Source organism: Fonsecaea nubica (genome assembly GCF_001646965.1).
Source record: "Fonsecaea nubica strain CBS 269.64 chromosome Unknown Scaff48, whole genome shotgun sequence".
NCBI lineage: Eukaryota > Fungi > Ascomycota > Eurotiomycetes > Chaetothyriales > Herpotrichiellaceae > Fonsecaea > Fonsecaea nubica.
Window position 1 is genome coordinate 73580 of NW_019173721.1, and position 21461 is coordinate 95040.

A 21461-nucleotide genomic window follows, 5' to 3' on the forward strand; every position below is an offset into this window, starting at 1 on the left:
GACTTCTTCCATGCTCAAAGTGATGCGTCAGCATGTCGTGAATGCAACAAGAACCTCTTGCACTTCCAAGCACGGGACGAAAAAAGACGCCGGAATGACGGAATCATTCGTCGCCGGCACGACTGCGACTCACCGCATGCCGAGACTTGGATCTCCTGCTATCGTAATCATCAAAATCTCCATCTTCCTCGTACATTTTTCTGGCGCGATTCGAGTCTCTGATTGCGCGGTCATCGTCGTAATGGCCTCCTGCTCCAGCACCAGAACGGCTTCCACGGTAACTTTCACTGCTCTGTGGCTCAGGCCCGTCGTAGTACCAGTTGCCGTCTCTTCCCTTGTAGTAACCTCCCCGTTCCCTTGCCCGCCGGCGTCGCTCGCGCTCCATACGCTTTTTGTGGTGTTCTTCTTTCTGTGAGAGCAGCTCCTTGTGTTGGTTGTGCTCCTCGGACAGTTCATTCCACTCGCTCACCGCACCTTTGAGACCCAATGCCGCAATCCCAATGGCCGCAGCATCCTGCCACCGGGAAGCACGTTGTTGTTTGTGGGCTTCTTCTGGAGACATTTTGCCTTCGCGAACTTTCTCCATTCGTTTATCGTGCGACTCGATGGAGGAATAGACCTTGGAGGCGGCGTGTATCGTGGCCACACTTGCGAGGGCGGCGGTGAGCCATTTTTTGCGTTGCATCTTGCGAATGTTCTTCTCTTCTTCGGTGGAAGAGAGCAGCGACGAGGAAGAGGAAGAGGAGCTCCGATGGCGACGGGAGCGACCAGAGGAGGACTTTGCCCGTACACGGGATCGTGGAGGCACAGAGCCTTCCGATTCATAGTAATCGTCTCGATGGCGATCTCGGTCGCGGTGGGCAATCAGCGCACCTGCACCAGCACCTGCGGCGGCGCCTGCACCAATGTCCCGACCGGTGTGCATAGAGGTGGCTCTTTGTCGCTGCTCAGACCGACCAGGCCGTCGGGGCAGAATGTCCCCTTTGTGCCTCACCACTTCCACAATCTCTTCGTCCGAGGCAACATCGCGCCGACGGCGCAGGACGAGGCCCTTCTCTTCCATGGTTCTTCTGTCGTAGAGATCAGGATCAGGTTGAGGGACGTCGCCACGCATCTTCTTGTATCTGCGGTGAAGGGGATCGATGACCTTATCATGGTGTGTGAGGGCGAGGTTCACGCCGTTCAGGCCTAATCCTAGAGCCTGATCCATTTTGAAAGGGGTCGGGCGTTACACGCGGCTGTCGTCGTGAGCCGGTAATGCAGCTGGCGGGAGCGTCTCGAGATCGGAATTGGTTCGCTGGGTGTCAGTCAGGACGCCTTGCAGCACCCACCGCCCGACTTGTATAGCGCTGCAGAGGGGAAGTTCGCCTGCACAAAGGACGCCGGCTGGCCTATTGGCTGAGCGACACACAATTTCTGTGTTTAATTGGGTGCAGGTCCGGGACGGTTTAATTAAGAGCAAACATATTGAAGAGCCACGGGGAAAGGGCTGGTCTATCGTAGGATGTGAGGCTCGCACAGAGAATCTGCGGTTGCGCTTAAAAGTCCGAACGCACAAAGGGGCAGGCACCATAAGCAAATAAGTAGAAACCGAGAAGTGAGTCTATAGAGAAGACGTCATTGTGTGGCAGCTACACCGACTTTAACAAAGTCCATTGGGCTGTTTAAAGGGTTTGCTCGAAGTCAACTGGATACAAGAACGAAAAGAAGACAGAATAGGGAACAGACATTGGTCATGGGGTTTCGTATTTAACGGCGGACTGGACGGGTCGGTGGATGGGGCCGCTTCGACGGACACCGCAGAATAATGCTTATCTGACCAGGAGCGCCATGTTGGGGGATGCCATTTCTACGAAGGTCGTGGAAGTCCCACTGTGGGAGAGGTTGGTGATCGAGGATGGGCGATCCCGGATCAACCCAGACACACCAAAGACCCGGAGGGAGAAGGAAAATGTGCAAGCTTTGGTTTTAAGATCGCTTCACATCTCACGATCGACACATTCAACGTGGACCAAGAGGCGAAGACTGATGATACCTGAATGGGGCAGGAACGAGAAAATGCCGAGAGGAAGGCGAGCCACTCAGCATGACAGCTGCGACACGACGAAGTGAAGAGAGAACAGGGAAGAAGGTGAGCGAGGCGACCGAGGGTACAAGGGGCGCTGTAGGAGGAGAGAGGAAGAGGCTGGCATTGAGTCTTGCACAAAATTGTACGAGGTACTTGGTAGAGCGGGGAGACTTCTCCTAGGTGCATGACGTCGGTCGGGCTCTTTACCTTCCTGGGTGATGCCCAATGGCCTAGACCGCCTACCAGATCCTCCCCTGTGGATGGATGGGTATTAGGTGCCACCACTGCCTAGCAGGTGCCTGTTGATCGCCCAGGCATAAACAGCCAACAGCCTTTCTTCTGTTGTGCTTGGTAGGTGGAAGGAACGCACTGTTGGTCACTTCCTGCCACTTCCAGTTAGTCCCTCAACCACATCAACGACGTCATCATCAACTTTCCAGCCTCCACAGCCTCTTGCACCGACTACAATACGGCCAAGGCACATGATGGTTGAACGGCGCCACGAATGTTGAATTGATATTTCACAAGGTCAGAGATAATGTACGCTCAAATGTAACAAGACCCCTCAGAGAATCTCTTCTCGGGCCTGTCAATTGTCAGTTTTGAGCAATCAATTTTAGCACATCTTCGGCACAACAACAGTCAATGAGAGCGGCTGAGTTGCAATTTGACATCCGTGCTGTAAAAAGGTCATTTCCTCCCACAAAAAGAAAAGCCTGTATCGGATCCCGTGAGCTCAGCATGCTTTTGGACGTGACCTTTTTCTCAAACTATACTTCAGAATGCCACCAATACCTGGGCAAATACTCGGTACATATGTGCCAATCCGCATCCTCTACCGAGCACCACAGAATACGACACAACGAAAACAATCATAGTTCGCCATGACTAGTGGTGTCGCTCGAAGTGCCATTTTGTGTTCCATTGAGGACTGAACCGCTCCACATCTGTCCCCAGAACTTCTTCAGGTCCTCAAAGACCACGTCGAATCGGGCACCCACAAGCCATGCGGCCCCAAGCTAGAATCACGTTAGCGCTCATTGGTGCTTTCAGAACGAGGGCTTTCTCACTATAGTAACAGTAATGATGAGGAGCATCACACCCACCGCGCCAAACAGCGCAAGTGACTCGGATGAATCCTTCGATGCTCCTTTCTTGGAAAGGGCCGCTCGAGCCTCGTCTGCCTTGTTCTTGGCCAAGACGTCCTCAACCTTTTGGGAGGGGAATATCGACTCGATAAACTGCTCCACCTTGCCACAGGCAATACTGATCTTCAAAAAGTTGGGGTCCTGCGGCCGATTCTTTTTGCGGATAGAGTGAATATGTCGGCGGAACACCTCACACGCCACCTGCAGGTTTTGGGTCGATTCGAGCATGATCTGACAGGCCTCGCCCTTTGTGATTTTAATGTTGCGGAGGAACATGGAGTAATTCCTGAAGCAGAGATCCAGCGTCGCAATCGCCATAGTCTGGGGAATTGCGCAAAAGTTGAACACACTCTGCTCCCGAAGCCCAGCCATATAGAAAATACATTCGTCGGCATGCTCGAGTGCGTTCAATACCATTTCCGCGCTGCAATTTAGTGCCTGCTCCTTGTACTCTGGTTTGAAGAGATCTTCAAATTGGTCAACGTGCTTGGACCAGATCTCCTTTGGCCAGAATATTCGCTGGTCGTCGAAATCCTCTCGCACGTCTCGTATGATGTTGACCTTTTGCAGGAAAAGCCCCATCGATCTGTGAAGGTTGGATCTCTGGAGCAGAGCCGGGTTTCCGAATTTGCTCTCAACAAACATTCTCGTGCATCCCTCACCGACCAATCCCGCCACATAGTAACAATACTGGTCGTACTCTTCGCAGGTCATGACGGCAAAATTGTTGTTCTCAGATTTCAGGCAATAGTCGGCCATGCCATTGCCCATTCTCTTCGCGATATCCTTGACGATAACTTGGTAGGCAGGTTTCATCTTCTTGAACTCTTCGATGACGCAACCGTAATTGAGCAACAGTTCTCGATCCTTCTCCTCTGGCCTGTTCTCAGTGTAAGTCCATCCGTCAATCTCAAGAACCTCGTCGAAGCTGCGCAGAATTGGTTCCTTCTTCTTAGCGGGGATCGAGGTGTCATCTTCAATGGTATCCAGACCGCGTAGAACCAGGTAGAACACAGTAACTGGCAGAAGAAGCTCTGGGTGCAACTCTTTGATGACGGCGCTGAAGGAGCGACTGGTCATGTCCAGGTACTTGAAGCAGTTTTTGACGGATTCGGTTTCTTTGGATTCATCTCGTTCGTGGACCGGGTTGTGCCAGACTTTCCTGAGCAAGTGTCAGCCACCACACGCGACGTGAGCTCGCTCATCAAACTCACCATTGAATGATAGAGCGCAATTGCTGGGGGTGTAGGAGGTAAAACAAAACCTCGCTGGATTTGACCATTGTGACGAAGATTCGAGGTTGGATGCAATTTTCAGGTCAACTTGTGGAGAGGTCCCCTTGTTCCTAGCTGACCGTTGAACACTCCCGACGTATGGAGAACACTAGGTGATAACGAGCGACCATGGTCCAGAGGAGAAAAAGGGGCGGCGAGTTTTCATCAACTACCCGTGGCTCGACGTGAACTAGACCGTCGTGTTTTTGTGTGTGGAGGTTCGCATCTCCGAATGGCACGATCCCTATTAACCGAGGGTTCAACTATTAGGGAGGAAGGCGATGCCAAATCGGCTCTAGGGACCTTTGCTTGACCTTCTGGTGACCCCAAAATCTATCCGGGCAGGTTGACCGGGGCGCGTCATAGCCACAGTGGCACCCAAGTGGCTGAGCTGCAGGCATCACTCATCTACCTATGACTTCACCCCCTGTGCTGGGTTTCGTGCTTGCGGCCACCAACGGGACCGGCGGCCTTCACGAGCCCAGAGGCTGCGATATAAATCGTACACGTCTCCATCTCATGCCAGTTGGCGCATCGGCCGGATCTTACATCCATCCCAGATAGAATTTGCACCCGCTACAATGGTCGTCGACACTTCCTACTATGACGCTTTAGGCGTCAAACCAGATGCCTCCGAATTGGAGATCAAAAAAGCCTACAGGAAGCTCGCCATCACCACCCATCCTGATAAGAACCCCGGCGACGAAACCGCGCACGTCCGCTTTCAAGCCGTCGGTGAAGCCTATCAAGTCCTATCGAACAAGGACACCCGCGCCGCGTACGACAAATATGGCAAGGAAAAAGCCATGCCTAGCCAAGGGTTCGAGGATCCCGCCGAATTTTTCAGCATGATCTTTGGCGGTGATGCCTTTGTCGACCTAATCGGCGAATTGAGCCTCCTGAAAGATCTTACACATACCATGGACATCACAATGCAGGCCATGGAGGAAGAAGAACTTGCCAAAACTGCGGAGGAAAAGCTGAACATCCACGAAGCAAAAGAAAAAGAGGCGACCACGCCGACCACGGCGACCATGGACGCGAAGGAAACCGAAGCAAAAGCACATTCCGCATCGGAGGGGACCACCGTACCGCCTCCACCATATGTTTCCGGTGAAGAGCCATCGACGTCCACCGGCAGATCTTCTGGGACTAGCACCCCGCAGAGAAGATACGCTGGGCAGCAAGCCATCATGGATCGATCAGAAGAAGATGCGCGTATGGATGCGGCGGGTTTGACGCAAGAAGAAAAGGACTTGCAGAAGAAGAAAAAGAAAGGCGGCTTGACCAAAGAACAGCGGGAGAAGTTGGAAGCCTACGAACGGGAGAGACGACGCCTCCGAGAAGAACGAGTCGAGACTCTGGCAAAGAAACTGGTCGATCGTATCAGCGTATGGACAGAAACGGATAAGAGCCCCGAAGTCACCCACGCATTCCAAGAAAAGATCAGACTGGAAGTTGAAAATCTCAAGATGGAGTCCTTCGGTATTGAAATCCTCCACGCCGTCGGACAGACATACATCCAAAAAGCCACCTCGTTTCTCAAATCCCAGAAGTTCCTCGGCATCTCAGGCTTCTTCTCCCGTCTAAAAGACAAAGGCACCCTTGCCAAAGACACATGGAACACAATCTCCTCAGCCATCGACGCTCAACTAACAATGGAAGAAATGGCCAAGCTGGAAGAAAAGGGTGGTGCCGATTGGACTGATGAGAAGAAAGCAGAGTACGAAAGAAAAGTCACTGGCAAGATCCTGGCAGCTGCGTGGAGGGGTTCCAGGTTCGAGATTCAGGGCGTGTTAAGAGATGTGTGTGACCGGATTCTGAACGATAAGAACGTTCGACTGGAGAAGCGAATAGAACGAGCACATGCCCTGGTCCTCTGTGGGACTATCTACCAAAAGGTAAGTCTCGTCTGTTTAAGAGGCGCATCTCCCAACTTTGGAATGTACCTCGTCAATGCTAACGTTGTGTCATTTGCAGGCTGAACGCGATCCAGACGAGGAAGGCGACTTTATGGCCTTTGAACAACTAATGGCCGAGTCGATGAAAAAACAAGAGAAGAAAAAGGAAAAGGAGAAACAAAAAGAGAGTGTCCACGGTGACCAATCACACAGACACTTCTTTGGAGGCAACCGAGAGTCCAGCGCCAGTGGCTCACCCAGACAGTCGACATCGGCGTGAATTTGAGACCGGCCAGGGCTGTGACACCAGCATTCTCCAGGCGGATCATGATTGAAACGAAGCCTGAGGCCGGATATCAGAGAGTCGAGTCGTGACTCTTATGGGACATTCGATCCGGGCCATCTATCAACCATCTGTGGCGTGCGTGTGGAATGTGTCGACTTTCTTCCTCGCGGATTGGCTAGACCTTCTTCACAGGCACGAATGCATGACGATAAAGTTCTCCCTCCCTTCCTCCCCCCCCTTCTCTCTCTCTACTTGCACAACCTACTACGTACTATTGGGGTAATCAGGCACAGGCTTGGTTGGATCGGGCCTGTATCGTCGAGGAAATCGCATATGGTGGGGTCGGGACTGGATCAGGGACGGGATCAGGATCAGGATAAAGGCAGGCAGGCCAGAAAGCGTTGCTGTTCGATGTCGTTTGTTTTGAACATTACTCGCGCTCGCCGACACACATAGATATCAAATTCCCCCTATTTTCCTCTTTCCCTTTCCCTTCTTTATCTGTTTTTTTCTCTTGTTCCCTTCTTCTTGCTCCTCCTCTGTCTCCCCTCGCTAGAAAGAAACCCTTCGCCCTGAAAAAGTGCCCATGTCCGTGTAAACGGACGACACGAGTTGTCTCAGCACTCGACAACTCGCACCAGAAGAAAGTGTGTGTCTCTCCTTCTAGTTCTTGGATGAGGTACATACAAAGTACACAGCGAGAGCGTGAGAGTGAGTAAATATGAGTGAATATGAGTGTGAGTTGGAGTGATGATACTTTTTGTTTCTTCTTCTTCTCCTTCTCCTCCTTCTCTCTGTACATACTGTATGTTTTTTCTCGGTCAAGTCTCGTCTCGTCCTGCTCAGCTTTCTGCAACCATTATCTTCTCCTTCACGACGCCCGGGAGGATTGATATATATACCCAACCTCCAACCCGACAGGCGAGGCTTTTCGACTGCCTCTCCTTCTGCGCACCAGGGTTGACAAACTAGACACAAAAAAAAAAAGACTCGGCAATGATTTGGGGGGTATCATTTTATACACAATCGCAACGATCGCAGATTCCACGTCTTATCCACACCCAACAAGCTCAACTCCCGCCACAACAACAAAAGGAAATAGCAATCTCTTCACGTAATCCGGCTTCCAATGCAGTCTGGGTCATCATGTCGTAAAGGAAGACAAACTTTGTCTTCCGTGGATCCAATACAAGAGTTTCAAGGCGCGCCAATCTAGGTGTCGGCCAGCTGCGCGCTGACAGAATCCAATATATCAGACAATTCGTCCAACGAGGGCATCGCTGTCATATCGCTGGCAATGATTGTTGGAGGCGGCCCGGCTCCCCACAGCGCCGCCTCGTCTATGTTCGCCTTGGTGATGCTGGGACTCAGTAGACCTTGTCTGGCCTCCTGCTCCTCCACACCGTTCACGAACCCCCTTTCATCCAACTCATCGTCGTTTAAAACTTTCCCCCCAAGCTTCACGTCCCCAATGCCTACTCGGTAATCAAGAGCTTTGTTCCCTTCTCGAATTAGCTCCTCCGAACAGGTGAGACATCGTTTTATACTTTGGCTGAGTTTTTGGACGTCAACAAGGAGTTGTTGATGGCGCGACAGGTCTTGCATCAGTCGTTTCTCGTCCCTCGCGCGCTGGCGCGATCGGACCGATGGACTCAGCATGGAACCAGACTCGTTGGACAGCATAGAACCATCTTCGTCTTCGAGATCGTCTAGATCGCTGTCGTCGTCGTCTGAAAATTGACGATCTTCTTCGTCAAACTCGGTGACCGTTCCCAGTGTGAGATCAGACTGCCCGGAGATTGTCCTTGTTGTCGGCGCAAGCGATAATCGCCCTGAACGAGACAGTCGCCGATACCTTCTTAGCTCTCCAGTCTGCTTGCGGAGTTCACGTTCCAAGGTCTTGTTGATGGCAAGTAATGACGAGTTCGAGATTTCTAGATCCAGGACTTTACGTTCCCGCCGGGCGTTAGCAGCTTGATCCAAGTGAGAATGGATGATGGTAGTTGCTAGGTCTGTTCTTGAGTCTGAACTCGGTGCAGGTGCACCGGGAGTCTTGCTGACTTCTGAGAGTTCCGTGTCACTCGGGACAGAAGTGGGGACAGTGTTCGTAGATGCAAGGCTGGTAGACCTGGGACTCAACGTTTCCGGGGAAAGGAGGCTTTGCCCATGGATCCGGGGTGAGACTAGAGGAGCAGGTTGGAGATCCAGTGGCTGGGGCGGTTGTGCTCTAATGTTGCTTAGTTGCCTGAGAGCCGGGGAACCAATAGAACTTGCGCTGATCGACTTTCGATGACTGTTCGGGGTAGGCTGAGACGCTGTAGTACTGCCTGAGCTGCTCTTAGGACGTTCGGCAGACGCTCGGGGCCCCGGAGGTGAAGGCGCCTGGGTAGGTTGTAGTTTTCGGGGCGATGAGGGTTCTGGAGGGAACACGTTGTGAGCTCTGTTTGGGGATTGGGGAGGAGTATTTCGAAAGCCGTGTGTGGCTGTTGTGATGGTAGGACTGTTCAACCTCTCTGTTGCGATGTGAGGAAGGATGTTACGTCGAGCCGGTGCGTGTGGTGTTAAATCGTTTGCCCTGAAGAATTTATCGTCCAGGTTCTCCTTTCCACTTGCATTATCCCTGCCCAACGGGGGAGAACCAACGAAGAAATGTCCTGGCCTTGGAAGAAATCGGTGGCCCTCGTCAGCCTCTGGGGATCCGACAATGGGCTTGACCTCGTTCGCGTGGAAGAACTTGGACGTGATATCTTTATCCCCCTCCACCATGCTCTTTGTCGCGGACAACCTTCGATGGATGGTCACGGCAGGCGTAGATGTTGACGTGTTTGCTCTCGGTAGAGCACCTGTACTGGCAGCCAGCCGTGGGCTGGTGAGCCCGAGGCCTCGCATCGCACCAACAGCGGGTTTCGAGGACTCATTGCCCGACGACGCTCTCGACCTCTGACCGTTGCCCGTTCCCCTTGGCTGTGCTGGAGTCAAGGGTGACTCTGTTCCAACCCGTGACTTCCTCGCACCAGACCGAGGAGTGATATTTCCATTTAGGGGTGTTGTGGTCTGATCGGGTTTGGGGGGCGATTTTGACCTGACGAAAGGGTCCCTGCGAGAGGACAGGTTTGGCGAAGACGAAGCAGAGCCGACCACTCTCGGGGTCAGGGGGCTTTTGGCCGTGCGGAAGTTTGCACTGAGAGCCGGAGTCAGTGGTTTCGAGGTGTTGGACCGGGTTTGTTTATCGGCGTGCATCGTTGTCGGGAGGGGCGAACGTCGAGAACGAGGGACGGGCTGTGGCAGCGGGCGCTCTCGCTCTCGCATGACAGCGACAGAAGGAAGTCCAAGGCTGGATAGAGACCATTATTGTCGGCTCAAGAGGGCGGGCAGGCTCTGAGTCTCTGTAGACAGCGAGCGCAGGTGGTGTCTCTCCACATTCAATGTCAACAAGCTGTTTGAGATTCCGGGTGCACGCTCCAGAAGATTACCGCGAACGGTTTAGCTTGCGCGGTTTGGTTTCGTCACTGGGAGGCAGGCCACGGGCACCCACGGCAGGTGACTTTTCCAAGGTTCTCGCTAAAACACGTCCACCATCACGCCCCTGCCCTCTGTCGCGTCCTAGACACCACCAGACTGCCAACTGCTCAAAGCGGCATCGCACTATGCTGCCCGATGTCATCCCTCCGGTGTTGCAATGACATTGCATGACGAGAATGATGGCCTCACTACCACCATCGCCCCGGACACAGACAATTCCCCAGACCATGTCGATCAGATACCGCAGCCCCAAGAAGCCTCCCTCCAGGCAGCCCAACACCATTCCCTGAAGCACCATCTACTCGGCCCTTCCCTGACTAAGGCAGGACAGGATACGGTTGATCAAAAGAAGGTCTCTGAGATCATATACGAGGCGTCGAAAGGCTCCAAGTTCTTCAACAATGAAGAAGTCAGGGACAGGAATTTGACTCTAAAGATCGAGCGGATTCTCAAACACAAGGCACAACTGGAGAAGCTCGACCTCAAGACGGATTTGCGCCGGGCAGATGACTACATTACCTCCCTCGAAGTGGCGAGAGACCTGTCACAATATGTCGTCCACATTGATTGTGATGCCTTTTACGCCGCCGTTGAAGAGATTGACCGACCTGAGCTCAAGAATGTCCCCATGGCCGTAGGGATGGGGGTCCTTACCACCTGTAATTATGAGGCCCGCAAGTATGGTTGTCGCAGTGCCATGGCAGGCTTTGTGGCCAAGAAACTGTGCCCCCAGCTGATCTGTTTACCCTTGAACTTTGACAAATATACAGCCAAGGCAAGAGAAGTGAGAGCTATCCTCGCAGAATACGACCCGCGTTTTGAGAGCTCCAGCATCGACGAAGCCTACCTGAACATCACCGAGTATTGCCACACTCATCAAATGGACCCGGAGGCAGCGATTGAACAACTTCGAAAGGAAGTGCACGAGAAGTGTAAGATTACAGTCTCCGCGGGGATTGCACCCAATGCCAAATTGGCCAAGATCTGTTCCAATAAGAACAAACCCAATGGGCAGTTCCGAATCCCCAATGAGCGAGCTGCCGTCATGTCGTTCATATCTGCACTCCCCGTCCGCAAAGTCAACGGCGTCGGTCGTGTCTTTGAGCGAGAGCTCGATGCGATTGGTATCAAAACATGCGGTGACATCTACGTCCACCGGGCGTATCTGTACAAATTGTTCGGTGAGAAGGCATTCCATTTTCTGATGCAGACATATCTTGGACTGGGACGCACCGTAGTACAGCCTGCTGAGGAGTATGAGCGAAAGAGCGTGGGGACTGAAAGCACATTCCGCGACATGAGCAACAAGCAGGAACTTCGAGAAAAGCTTCGGCACACAGCCGAGGAGCTTGCAAAAGATATGGTTCGCGTCGAGGTCAAAGGCCGGACCCTAGTCCTCAAGGTCAAACTGCACACCTACGAAGTCTTCACCCGACAAGTCGTTACCCCGAAAGCAGTTCACCTTGCGGACGATCTCTACAACTACAGTCTACCAATGCTGGCCAAACTCGAGAAGGAGATCCCGGATTTCCGGCTTCGCTTGATGGGACTACGATGCACTCACCTAGTCAGCACCAAGAAGGCAGGCACCGATTTCTTCCGTCGTAAAGTCAACAGTGACAACTTCTCCAATGGGAAGCCTGCCGATCATGCAGAGTGGGAAGTTTGGCCAGATTCAGAGTTTGAAGAAGCCGCGCGTCAGGAGAGGCAGGAGGAGATCGAAGAGCTTGAGCGCCTGAGTCAAGAGCAGCAGCATGAACCTGCTCAAGAGCAGGACCAGACCGTCCTTGCACCAGGCGTCTATGTTTCCACCGCGGACTGGCACGAGCCGTTTGGCAAGTACAAGTACGGCAGCGAGTCGAACTCGCCGGCAGCATCACCACAAAGCAAGCATGGACGGGTGCTGAACAAAGCTGTAGCAACTGCCTCGAAAGAAGAACACAAAGAGGAAGCACTATGGGATTGTCCAGTCTGCCAACTCCCGCAGCCAGCCAACGACAGGGAGTTCAACGGCCACATCGATCTGTGTCTCTCGCGGCAGACCATCAAAGAGGTTGTGGCCGAGACGAACGGATCTGTCTCCAGGGCCTCTAGCAGAGCACCGCCTGACACGTCTGGGCTAGAAAGGCCGAAATCCGCCAGTGGATCGAAACCGAAGAGGAAGTTCGCTTCTAGCAGTCTAGACGAGCCGGAAGCCGTGGGCGGGAGAAGGCAAAAGAGACTCTTCTTCACCTGAAATTTCACGACTTTGTAGGACACGGTCCCAGGAGAAATGACTTTGATATACCAATAGCGATATTTCATTTTTGGACCTCGAGGGTTTCTATTCTCATGACACCGTCCTACTTGGGGTATAATGATCTCCAGTTGGATTGGATCTGGTCCAAGTCCATGACGGATATGTAAGTTTGACGTATATAGTGTAAGTCCCAACGCCTGTAGATGCCAAATTCTTGCACAAAAACCCCCATGTCCAGCCTGACTGGAGCCCGAATTTTCGCTTCCTCCCGCGCCCCGAATGCGTGCTGCTGCTGGGGCATGCCTCCATCCAGGAGTCCAATTTCAATACATTTGCCCCCCGAGAATCGTGGCATCGCATTGAGCCACACATCCCAACCAAAAAAAGTCCCGTCCTGCGCCGTGGACGGTATACGACCACCAAAACATCAGCAAACGTCACTAGACCTCGCAAATACAAGAGTTGGACCTGTCCGACTCGTCAAAAAAGCAGATCAACTGGCCCTTCTTCTATTGCTCGACACTGGCTCTTCATCCTCTTCCTCGTCGTCGTCATCATCAAAGACTTTGTTCTCTTCCTCTTCTTCCCGTTTCAACTGTTCTTCTCTCATCTCTCGATACGTGGCCCAGCTCAACATGACGAACGCCACAACGATCAAGCCGCAACCGGCGAGTGCCGCCGTACTGAGTGGTTTTCCGGTGATGATCCAGTCTGTAATACCCACCAGAAAGATTGTGAGGAGTGCGGCAACAGAACTTAGGACTGGCGAGGTGAGGGACATGAGGACGAGGAAAGAGCCGGAGAAAACAGCATTGGAGAGGGTGGAGATGGCGAGTAATCTGGCTGCTTGGCCACTTGGAATCTCAAATATCTCCAGGCCAGTCCAATGAAGGATGGGGATAGGGATCCAAAGAACGGTCAGTGTGAAAAACCCGACCATGCTGCCAAACGTGTTTGCGAAAATCATTCCCCTGCCTGGGGAAGTACCCTCAGGGGGACAAGCGAAGCGTTTGTAAAGAACTTCGTAAAAACCATACGCCACCGAGCCAATGCCAATGATGATGTTCCCCACGAGTTTTGTTCCGAATCCCTTTTCAGCACCGGGGTTTGATGTCCCCGGACCAGGGGTGGTGTCGTCTTTATCGCCATATGCGACGACGAGGACGCCAATGATGGCCAGAGCAACCGAGATTGCCTTGTCAAAGCGTAATTTGTCGTTCAGGAGCATTATGGAGAATACATAGGCGAAGAAGGCGGAACAGTTGTAGATCGCGGTGAGGTCGGACGGTGAGGTCAAATTGACAGCAACGTACCACGATCCTCCGGCCATCGTGAGAAACGTGGTGATGAAGGCGGTGGCTCTGATCATGTAGGGCCAAGGGGAGACCAGAGTGGTGGACTTTGAGAGATGGAGTTCTTGAGAGCGGACCATTTGCGCCGTAGAGCGGAGGAGGTAAACGTGTCTTCGCCAGAACGCGGGCCAGGACAGTTGTCGTTTCTGTATCCGGAGGAAGATGAGTTGGACTGGCCAGAGGAATATCCACGAGCCGTGCGTCAAGTACATCATGCAATACGCCTTGTCCCATTTCAGTTCGTGTTGAATATATACCGCCGTTTCCGTCTGTACGACAAAGGAGATGAGGGAAAGGATGAGGAAGAAGGAAGCGTAGATGTATTTCCGCCGCACCATGTCTTCGGGTTGGACGTATGAAGGAGACCGCGAGCGAAATGTACTCCTCCGAGACGAGAGTGCTGGTCTGGCTGAGCCATGGAGACTTGGTGACTCTGGTCGGCCTCTTGTGTTTGTATGTTTGTCTTCCCCTAATAGCGGTTCGTGCGATTCTGGCCCAAGAGGCTGGTGCATTGACGTTCTCCCAGCCATATCGTCGTCGTCTTCCTCTTCGTCTTGTCTATGTTCGTCATTCACATCGAAATGCACCCCTCGAATGTGCTGTCGATCCGCCCGGAATTCGTCTTTTATAGCTGGGGGAAGGGAGTTGAGACGCAAGGGGCTCGAAGGACGTAAAGTGGATTTGGCGGATGCGGCAGAGGCCGAAGCGAGAGGTAGGGGCGACTCAGTGCCAGGAGGCGTATAGATGAGATCTCCCCCAGACGAGTCGCTACTGTCGGACGGTGTCATCCATGCGGTTGGGAACAGGCAGGATTATAAAAAGGTCACCAGATTTGGTCAGTGGCCTGCGGTGTGGGGAGGACAGAATCATGCGCAGTCGGTCTGCAGTCGATACGTGGCGCTGCTGGTACCAGTGGGACGGCTTGTACGACTCTGATAGGAAGGGCTGTGACGGCGTCGAGGTTCACCCGTGAGATTCACCAATGTAGTTGTCGATAAGGACGGCGAGAGAATTGCACCATTCTCTTAATGCCCTGCGGAGATCAAAGGCTTCCATCATCTGCATTAAGTGTTGGCTGCCGATTGGGGGCGTAGACGAGGAGGCTCTCAACTACTGGGGTGGCGTGGGTGGCTAGGCTGTTGGGGCTGGTCAACTGGACCCTGAATCCCACACTACTCAGAGGCCATGCCGTGCGAATGGAGCCTATTGCGGGCGCACGATCGCAGTTTTCCTCTGGCGATTATGATGAGATTATGCCTTGGTGTAAACAACACGACAGGCATTTCATGGGCTAAGCACAGAGGGTACTTTTTTACTTGTACTCTTACTGATGCTTTTATTGACAGTCCCTTTGTTGGGTACAGTTCTACATGCACACCGAGACTTATTGTGCGTACTTTGACCTCCTGGAGAGGCTCGCCAGGCATCATGGATGTACAACACCATCCGGAAAGAGTGTATCTCAGTACCTGATCAACCACAGACCAACTGCCACATATGTCCTTGGTGTCCCCAAAACAGGCAGAGGCACCTTTGGTTTCCTTGTTTCTTTCCCACCACCAGATGTTAGCTCCCATTCGAGCTGGAATCCTGTCTTGATGCCCAAGCCCGTGGCGAGAAGCTGCATATTGGCTCTTGTGTCGCTTCCCAACAACCTCATGAGTCGTGCCGAAGGTGAGAGGATGGAGAGAGGTTCGCGTTCGCTGTATTCGGTGATTCTCGACCTTTCGACTTTCGAGACTGTGCTATTACATCAAGGCTGCGGTGCCTGCAAAGACCGCGATCGAAACGCAGGACATCTGATAGACACACTACTAGCAGAATGACTACCATGGCGTGTTGAAAAGAGGAGCAACGGAGAGTCATTTCACCTTTGTTATCACGACACCAACGCCATAGTCAAGATCGCAGGCGCAGGTGGCACGTGATGCCGTGCTTCGGTTGTCTTGCGATGTGACCTTCTTTCAACCTCAACTCATTTCTACTTCTTTCCACTTTCTGGGCCAGATTGCTCAATGCAGACCTAACAAGACGTCGACCTCTTTCCGAGCACGAGTGAGCAGACGAGTGTTCATGTTTTAATTCAGAAACAGGAACGGACTAAATCGTGCTCAGAAGGGGCGCACTAGGCCGAGTCTCAACTCGATTGGTTCCGGAGCAACGAGTCACACTACGCACTCACAACCTTCAATACATACGGCACTGCTCGCGATGCCTGTGAGAGTCTCATGAATGTTCCCCCAAGAGCACCGAGGGAGAGCCAGATGACAAATAAGAGCAAACCTCGGCGAACGTCCATTGTCGAAGGGCTACGAGGGATCCGACTTGACTAGTTCCTGGCGGTTGTTCACTGCCACGATATAAACCTTCCCCCCATCCTTGTTCCAAGACATACCGCGCTGCCTTGTCTACTTTAAAGAATCCCCACGGGGACAAGACCAGGAGATGCTTCAACAGGGTGGGCTCAAGTCTTTCCAGACCGCCAATAGCAGTGATTCTACCATGTACAAGCTAAAGGTGAGAGGTTGACTTCACCAGAATCCAGGATCTACCGAAAGCTCTCCAGACATATTCGGCGTCCTAAAGATCCCCAGCTTACGGGTGGAGGCTTTGAAGCTAATCCATCGACGAATTGACCTCAATTGGGTTTTTTTCCATCAACTCTGGCTCTGCAAGAGCGGTTCACCTCTCGCTCGGTTGCTGATAGCTCCGAAGGTATAGATTCGGACACGGGCGGCCTGAGCCGCTTGGATTCCGGAATCGGAATTCATATGAGGCCGGTGGGATTAGTACAAGTACTAGCTGAACGTCAAGCTTGGTCCACTTTAGCCGCTTTGCCGACTTCAAGACGACTCACCAGGACCGCGCACTTGCAAGGCATCGGCCAGCCTCCAATCCGAGATCCTATATCCGCAGTCGGAGGAGACACGCTCGTCTTGTGCATTCGTGCCCTTGTTTAGGCCTACAGAGCAGCAGTCCAGGATTTGATACTGGACTGCGAGAGTAATCATCGATGTCATTGGCATGACCGACTGGGGGAGTAACCGGAAGAGGCGGATATACGGTATCTACAAAGTCGGTATTACCGAGCAAATCATAAGGTCTGTTTGATGTCTACAGTTTCAGGCGCACAGCCGGTCATGGCCTTGGAGCGCCTTATCAAACGAGGCTTCGTTTACGCTTTTTCGAACTCTGCCCGAGGCTGCAGTCGAGCAGCAACCAGCAGGCAGTCGAGAAGACACGGTTCTAATGACTTGATCTATGCTACAGGAAACTGCCTTTTGGGAGCACAACTGGTAAGCTGGGCATATCTGTATGCCCAAAGCCGAAGCTAAGTGATCCTTCCGACAAGCCCGTGAGAGATTCCTGCGCCATAACGAGACTTTCTTGTGCATAATATGACATGGTGGACATGTTTCGTACAGGCACAGACCTGTTGTGCGCTGACTCCAGGATGATCGACAGAATCCCTCAGCTGTCTATTCGAAGAAGCAGACGCAACCAATCGTACGGTAATCCGAAATGGCGATCTTCAGGGCGCTGACGAGGCACGAGGCCTGAAGCTCTGTGGATGTGAAACCACTTTATAAACTAGAAGGACCTCAGTGCTGAAGTGGTGAGTGCCGGTCACTGAGTGCCTTGGGATATATATGCGACGGGAATTTGCTACCTAGCATATGCCTCTACTGCTTCTCTCTCCATCTTATTATCCCTGGAAGAAAGTGCCATGTATTTCTCGGCAATCATTACTGCTGCTCTGGCAGGTGTTGCCTGCGCAAAGCCCATCAAACAGATCAAGAGGCAGACCATACAAGATACATACGACTTCATCATTGCTGGAGGCAAGCTATACACAGCGTGGCACAACGGCTGGACTAACCTCAAGCAGGTGGCACAGCGGGCCTCGTTATCGCAAACCGTTTGACGGAGTGTCCCAACATCCGTGTGCTTGTGCTAGAAGCAGGTCCAGAACCAGGGATTGTTGCGAACTACATGTACCCTGGCGGAAATCAATATCTTGCTGGTGAGATTCTAGGTCTGAACACTTCCCAAGCTGCTCACTCACTGCCCTAGGTACGGCGGTCGACTACAATTACTATACTGTGCCGCAAACGATCCTTAACAATCGAATTCTTCCCTACCACCGTGAGTCCCTCCACACCAACTGGACTTCATGTTTGACTGACTGGTGCTACTAGGAGGACGTGGTCTTGGAGGGAGTTCGATCATTAATGGCTTATATTATGGAAGAGGCAGCGCCAGCGTCTACGATCACTGGGTCGAGCTAGGCAACCCAGGCTGGGGCTGGGATGATTTATATCCTTTGAGCGTCAAGGTCGGTGTGGTCGGCGTGTTACTGCACGGATCAAACTGGCTGACTGTTGTTATAGCAAACCCATTTCAACCCGCCCAACTTCAAGGATAGCTTCGACCACAGCTTCCAGACCTGGGATCCTACTGCTTATTCCAATGGCGAGCTACAGATTGCGTTCCAGGGATTCGTGCCAGATTCAAATGTGGGATTTATTCGCGCCAGTGAAGCCATAGGCATCCCCATTGTCAATGAACTCAACAGCGGCAACAACACGGGGGTCAAGCAAGGCACTGGATGTTTTGACCACCAGCTCAGGCGCAGCTCGAGCTATGACGCCTTCTACAAGCCGATCCAAAACCGCACGAATCTCGACGTCCTCCACTATGCGCCGGTGACCTCGATTCAGTTTACAAAAGGCCGCAATGGGACATCACGCGCAACAGGCGTCTCCTTTACAGATCAGCCAACCGGGCAGTTTATCAGTGTCAATGCGACCAAGGAGGTCATTGTGACCATGGGTGCCTTCAACAGCCCTCAACTTCTGATGATTTCGGTCAGTCAATGTGGATGAAACGCTGGCTATTTCTGACGTTTCCGCAGGGAATCGGGCCAAGCGGACAGTTGAGCCAAAACGGGATCAACCCTGTGTACATCAACGAGAATGTAGGGCAGAAGTAAGTGTCCCCAAATACTTGTGGTGAGAGGCTGCTCTAATTCTACGCAGCTTGAATGATCACTGCGTCTTCAGCATCATGGCCTTGGTCCAGCAAACTGCCTCGACCAGTTCCATGGCCATCAACGATTCCACACTTGCAGCGGCGCAACAGCAGTTCCTCGATTCTCTGACTGGGCCATACACTGCTCCTTCTGGAATCACCAATGGGTTTCAGCAGTTGTCGAATGCCACCCTGCGAGCCATAGGTGCGCAGGCTGTGCTCGATGCGGGACTTGTCAACCAAGCGCACGTCGAGTTCTTGTATGAATCCCAATTCTACCCCAGCGGACTGGCTTTCCTCCCGTCCTCTGGCGGCACTTCGTCGACCGGGGGTGCCTCTTCGTCTGCATACTATGTCCCCCAAGCCAACTTGTCGTACATCTCACTCACGGCGTCGCCGCTTGTGGCGCTGAGTCGCGGGAACGTGACGCTCAAGTCGGCGTCGATTTTTGATGCACCAAACATCGACCCCAACTACTATGCCAACGAAACCGATCGCGCCGTGGCCATTAATGCGTTTAAGGACCTGAGAAAATTGCTTGCACATCCGGCGATTGCACAGTTTACCATCGGCCCTGATAACGGTGAGGTCCAACCTGGAATCGCGAATATCCCCGCAAACGCCTCGGACGATACCATCTTCGACTATATCAAGACCAACACCATTCCGAACTGGCATGCGAGTGGGACTTGCCAGATGCTCCCTGAGGCTGATGGCGGTGTCGTGGATTCACGGTTGCGGGTTTATGGAGTGCAGAACCTCCGAGTATGCGACGTCAGTATCATCCCACGGCTGCCCGATGTTAACCTGCAGGGGCCGGTATTTATGATTGGTGAAAAAAGTGCCCAGATCATCAAGGAGGATTACAACCTGCAATGTTAGAGGAGGTACTTTCCAGGCTGGAATACGTGTACTCTGGGAGACACTGCTCGTGCCGGTGCGAAAGAATTTGGAGATAAAGTACTCTTAGGAAGGCATATAGCTGCACAAGCGCCGTGTTAAGCCGGTAACAACAGCAATTAATTTTCGTGGTTAACCAGAATTGGAGAAATTCCCATGGCGTCATGTACATAATGCTGGGAGGGCGTCGGGGTAGGTCGGTCATCTTCCATTGTCGCCGATAGCAAGTCGCCCAAGCAAAAGTCACCACAAGGGAAAGCTTCGACTTTATCTCCCGAGCGCAAGTGCCCTACAGAAGAACAAGTCCTCGTCGTCACTTCATGTTGCGCACCGCCGTCACCCGTTCTCAAGCCTCCCTGTCACCCCAGACGGCCGCTGCCCGCTTAACGTCCGTCACCCGTCACATATCCCCAGCTCCCTCGCCCTCGCCCTCGTCCACGACCGCAAAGATGCCCCTCGTCACATCCACCATGACAAACAGCGACAAGCCGCGCATCATCCTCGGCCTCATGACGTTTGGCCCGCCGGGGACCGAGTCCAAAGGTGGCCGGGTCACGAGTCTGGAAGAATACAACAAGAACCTCGACTATCTCCAATCCCAGGGCTACAACGAGGTGGACACGGCGCGATCATACATTGGTGGGCGACAAGAAGCCTTTACGAAGGAGGCGAGATGGAAAGACCGCGGTTTGACATTGGCGACCAAGTGTTTCCCCGTGAAGCCGGGCGACCACTCCCCCGAGAAGTTGAGGGCCAGTCTCGAGAAGAGTTTGGCCGAGCTGGGGACCGATAGCGTCGACATCTTCTACCTGCACGCCCCCGACCGATCTGTGCCGTTCAAAGACACCCTGCAGTGCTGCAACGACATGTTCAAGGAGGGCAAGTTCGTCCAATTGGGACTCAGCAACTTTGCGTCGTGGGAAGTCGCCGAGGTGTGGAACATTGCCAACGAGCGAGGTTGGGTCAAACCCACCATCTACCAGGCCATGTACAATGCGATCACCAGGGACATGGAGACAGAACTGGTGCCGTGTTGTCGAAAGTGAGGATCCAGTTGATTCTTCGAGGTGTCGCAACACAAAACAAAGCTGACGTGGGATTTCTTGCAGGTTTGGCTTGGACTTGGTCGTTTACAATCCGGTAAGTTATCCTGCTCGGCTCTGCAAAGGGGACCAAAAGACTCACACAGCTATGTAGCTCGCCGGCGGCGTGTTCAGTGGCAAATACAAATCCAAGAACGACATACCCAGCGAAGGACGGTTTGCGACCGTGGCCAACTCGGGAAAGGTACGTATCCTCAAGTCTGTCCTGTATCTCGCCCATCACCAAAATTTGACCCTGACGCGCTCTCTCTGTGTGTGTGTGTGTGAATAGATGTACCGCGAGCGGTATTTCCACGACTCGACCTTCCAGGCCCTGCAGATGATCGAGCCCGTCGTCCAGAAACACAACCTGACCCTCCTCGAGACCGCCCTGCGCTGGTGCATCCACCACTCGATCCTGAAATTCGCCAAGGACGGCGGCAACGACGGCGTCATCATCGGCGTGAGCTCCCTGTCGCAGCTGGAGAGTAACCTCAGAGACCTGGAAAAGGGGCCCCTCCCCCAGGAAGTCGTCGACGTGCTCGACAGCGCCTGGGAGACGTATCTCAAGGGCCGGGGCCCGACTTATTGGCGGTGAAACCCGGGAGGGTCCAAAAAAAAAGGGGACGGATTCGCGGGTCAGTAGTGGAACAGAGCG

At 53.0% G+C, this 21461-nt stretch overlaps 8 protein-coding genes across 8 annotated transcripts; 4 read left to right on the plus strand and 4 right to left on the minus strand.

The window, feature by feature from the left end:
- Positions 1-103: 103 nt before the first annotated feature.
- Positions 104-1210, minus strand: AYO20_07097 (hypothetical protein; the record flags this gene model as incomplete). The annotated part of the gene is made up of 1 exon (XM_022645384.1): positions 104-1210. One exon carries the CDS (start codon positions 1208-1210, stop codon positions 104-106), a length of 1107 nt encoding a protein of 368 aa, XP_022498602.1.
- Positions 1211-2940: 1730 nt separating this feature from the next.
- On the minus strand, positions 2941-4498 carry AYO20_07098 (farnesyl-diphosphate farnesyltransferase; the record flags this gene model as incomplete). Its single annotated transcript, XM_022645385.1, has 3 exons — positions 2941-3087; positions 3139-4378; positions 4431-4498. 3 exons carry the CDS (start codon positions 4496-4498, stop codon positions 2941-2943), a joined length of 1455 nt encoding a protein of 484 aa, XP_022498603.1.
- Positions 4499-5071: 573 nt separating this feature from the next.
- Positions 5072-6671, plus strand: AYO20_07099 (hypothetical protein; the record flags this gene model as incomplete). Its single annotated transcript, XM_022645386.1, has 2 exons — positions 5072-6391; positions 6471-6671. The coding sequence occupies 2 exons, from the start codon at positions 5072-5074 to the stop codon at positions 6669-6671; spliced, it is 1521 nt and encodes a 506-aa protein (XP_022498604.1).
- Positions 6672-7889: 1218 nt separating this feature from the next.
- AYO20_07100 (hypothetical protein) lies at positions 7890-9917 on the minus strand (the record flags this gene model as incomplete). Its single annotated transcript, XM_022645387.1, has 1 exon — positions 7890-9917. The coding sequence occupies one exon, from the start codon at positions 9915-9917 to the stop codon at positions 7890-7892; it is 2028 nt and encodes a 675-aa protein (XP_022498605.1).
- Positions 9918-10356: 439 nt separating this feature from the next.
- Positions 10357-12435, plus strand: AYO20_07101 (hypothetical protein; the record flags this gene model as incomplete). Its single annotated transcript, XM_022645388.1, has 1 exon — positions 10357-12435. The coding sequence occupies one exon, from the start codon at positions 10357-10359 to the stop codon at positions 12433-12435; it is 2079 nt and encodes a 692-aa protein (XP_022498606.1).
- A 496-nt stretch (positions 12436-12931) lies between these two features.
- Positions 12932-14578, minus strand: AYO20_07102 (hypothetical protein; the record flags this gene model as incomplete). The annotated part of the gene is made up of 1 exon (XM_022645389.1): positions 12932-14578. One exon carries the CDS (start codon positions 14576-14578, stop codon positions 12932-12934), a length of 1647 nt encoding a protein of 548 aa, XP_022498607.1.
- Positions 14579-17517: 2939 nt separating this feature from the next.
- Positions 17518-19703, plus strand: AYO20_07103 (hypothetical protein; the record flags this gene model as incomplete). Its single annotated transcript, XM_022645390.1, has 7 exons — positions 17518-17554; positions 17680-17814; positions 17865-17936; positions 17990-18126; positions 18182-18658; positions 18706-18779; positions 18830-19703. 7 exons carry the CDS (start codon positions 17518-17520, stop codon positions 19701-19703), a joined length of 1806 nt encoding a protein of 601 aa, XP_022498608.1.
- A 467-nt stretch (positions 19704-20170) lies between these two features.
- AYO20_07104 (hypothetical protein) lies at positions 20171-21401 on the plus strand (the record flags this gene model as incomplete). Its single annotated transcript, XM_022645391.1, has 4 exons — positions 20171-20763; positions 20831-20861; positions 20919-21008; positions 21096-21401. The coding sequence occupies 4 exons, from the start codon at positions 20171-20173 to the stop codon at positions 21399-21401; spliced, it is 1020 nt and encodes a 339-aa protein (XP_022498609.1).
- Positions 21402-21461: the final 60 nt, after the last annotated feature.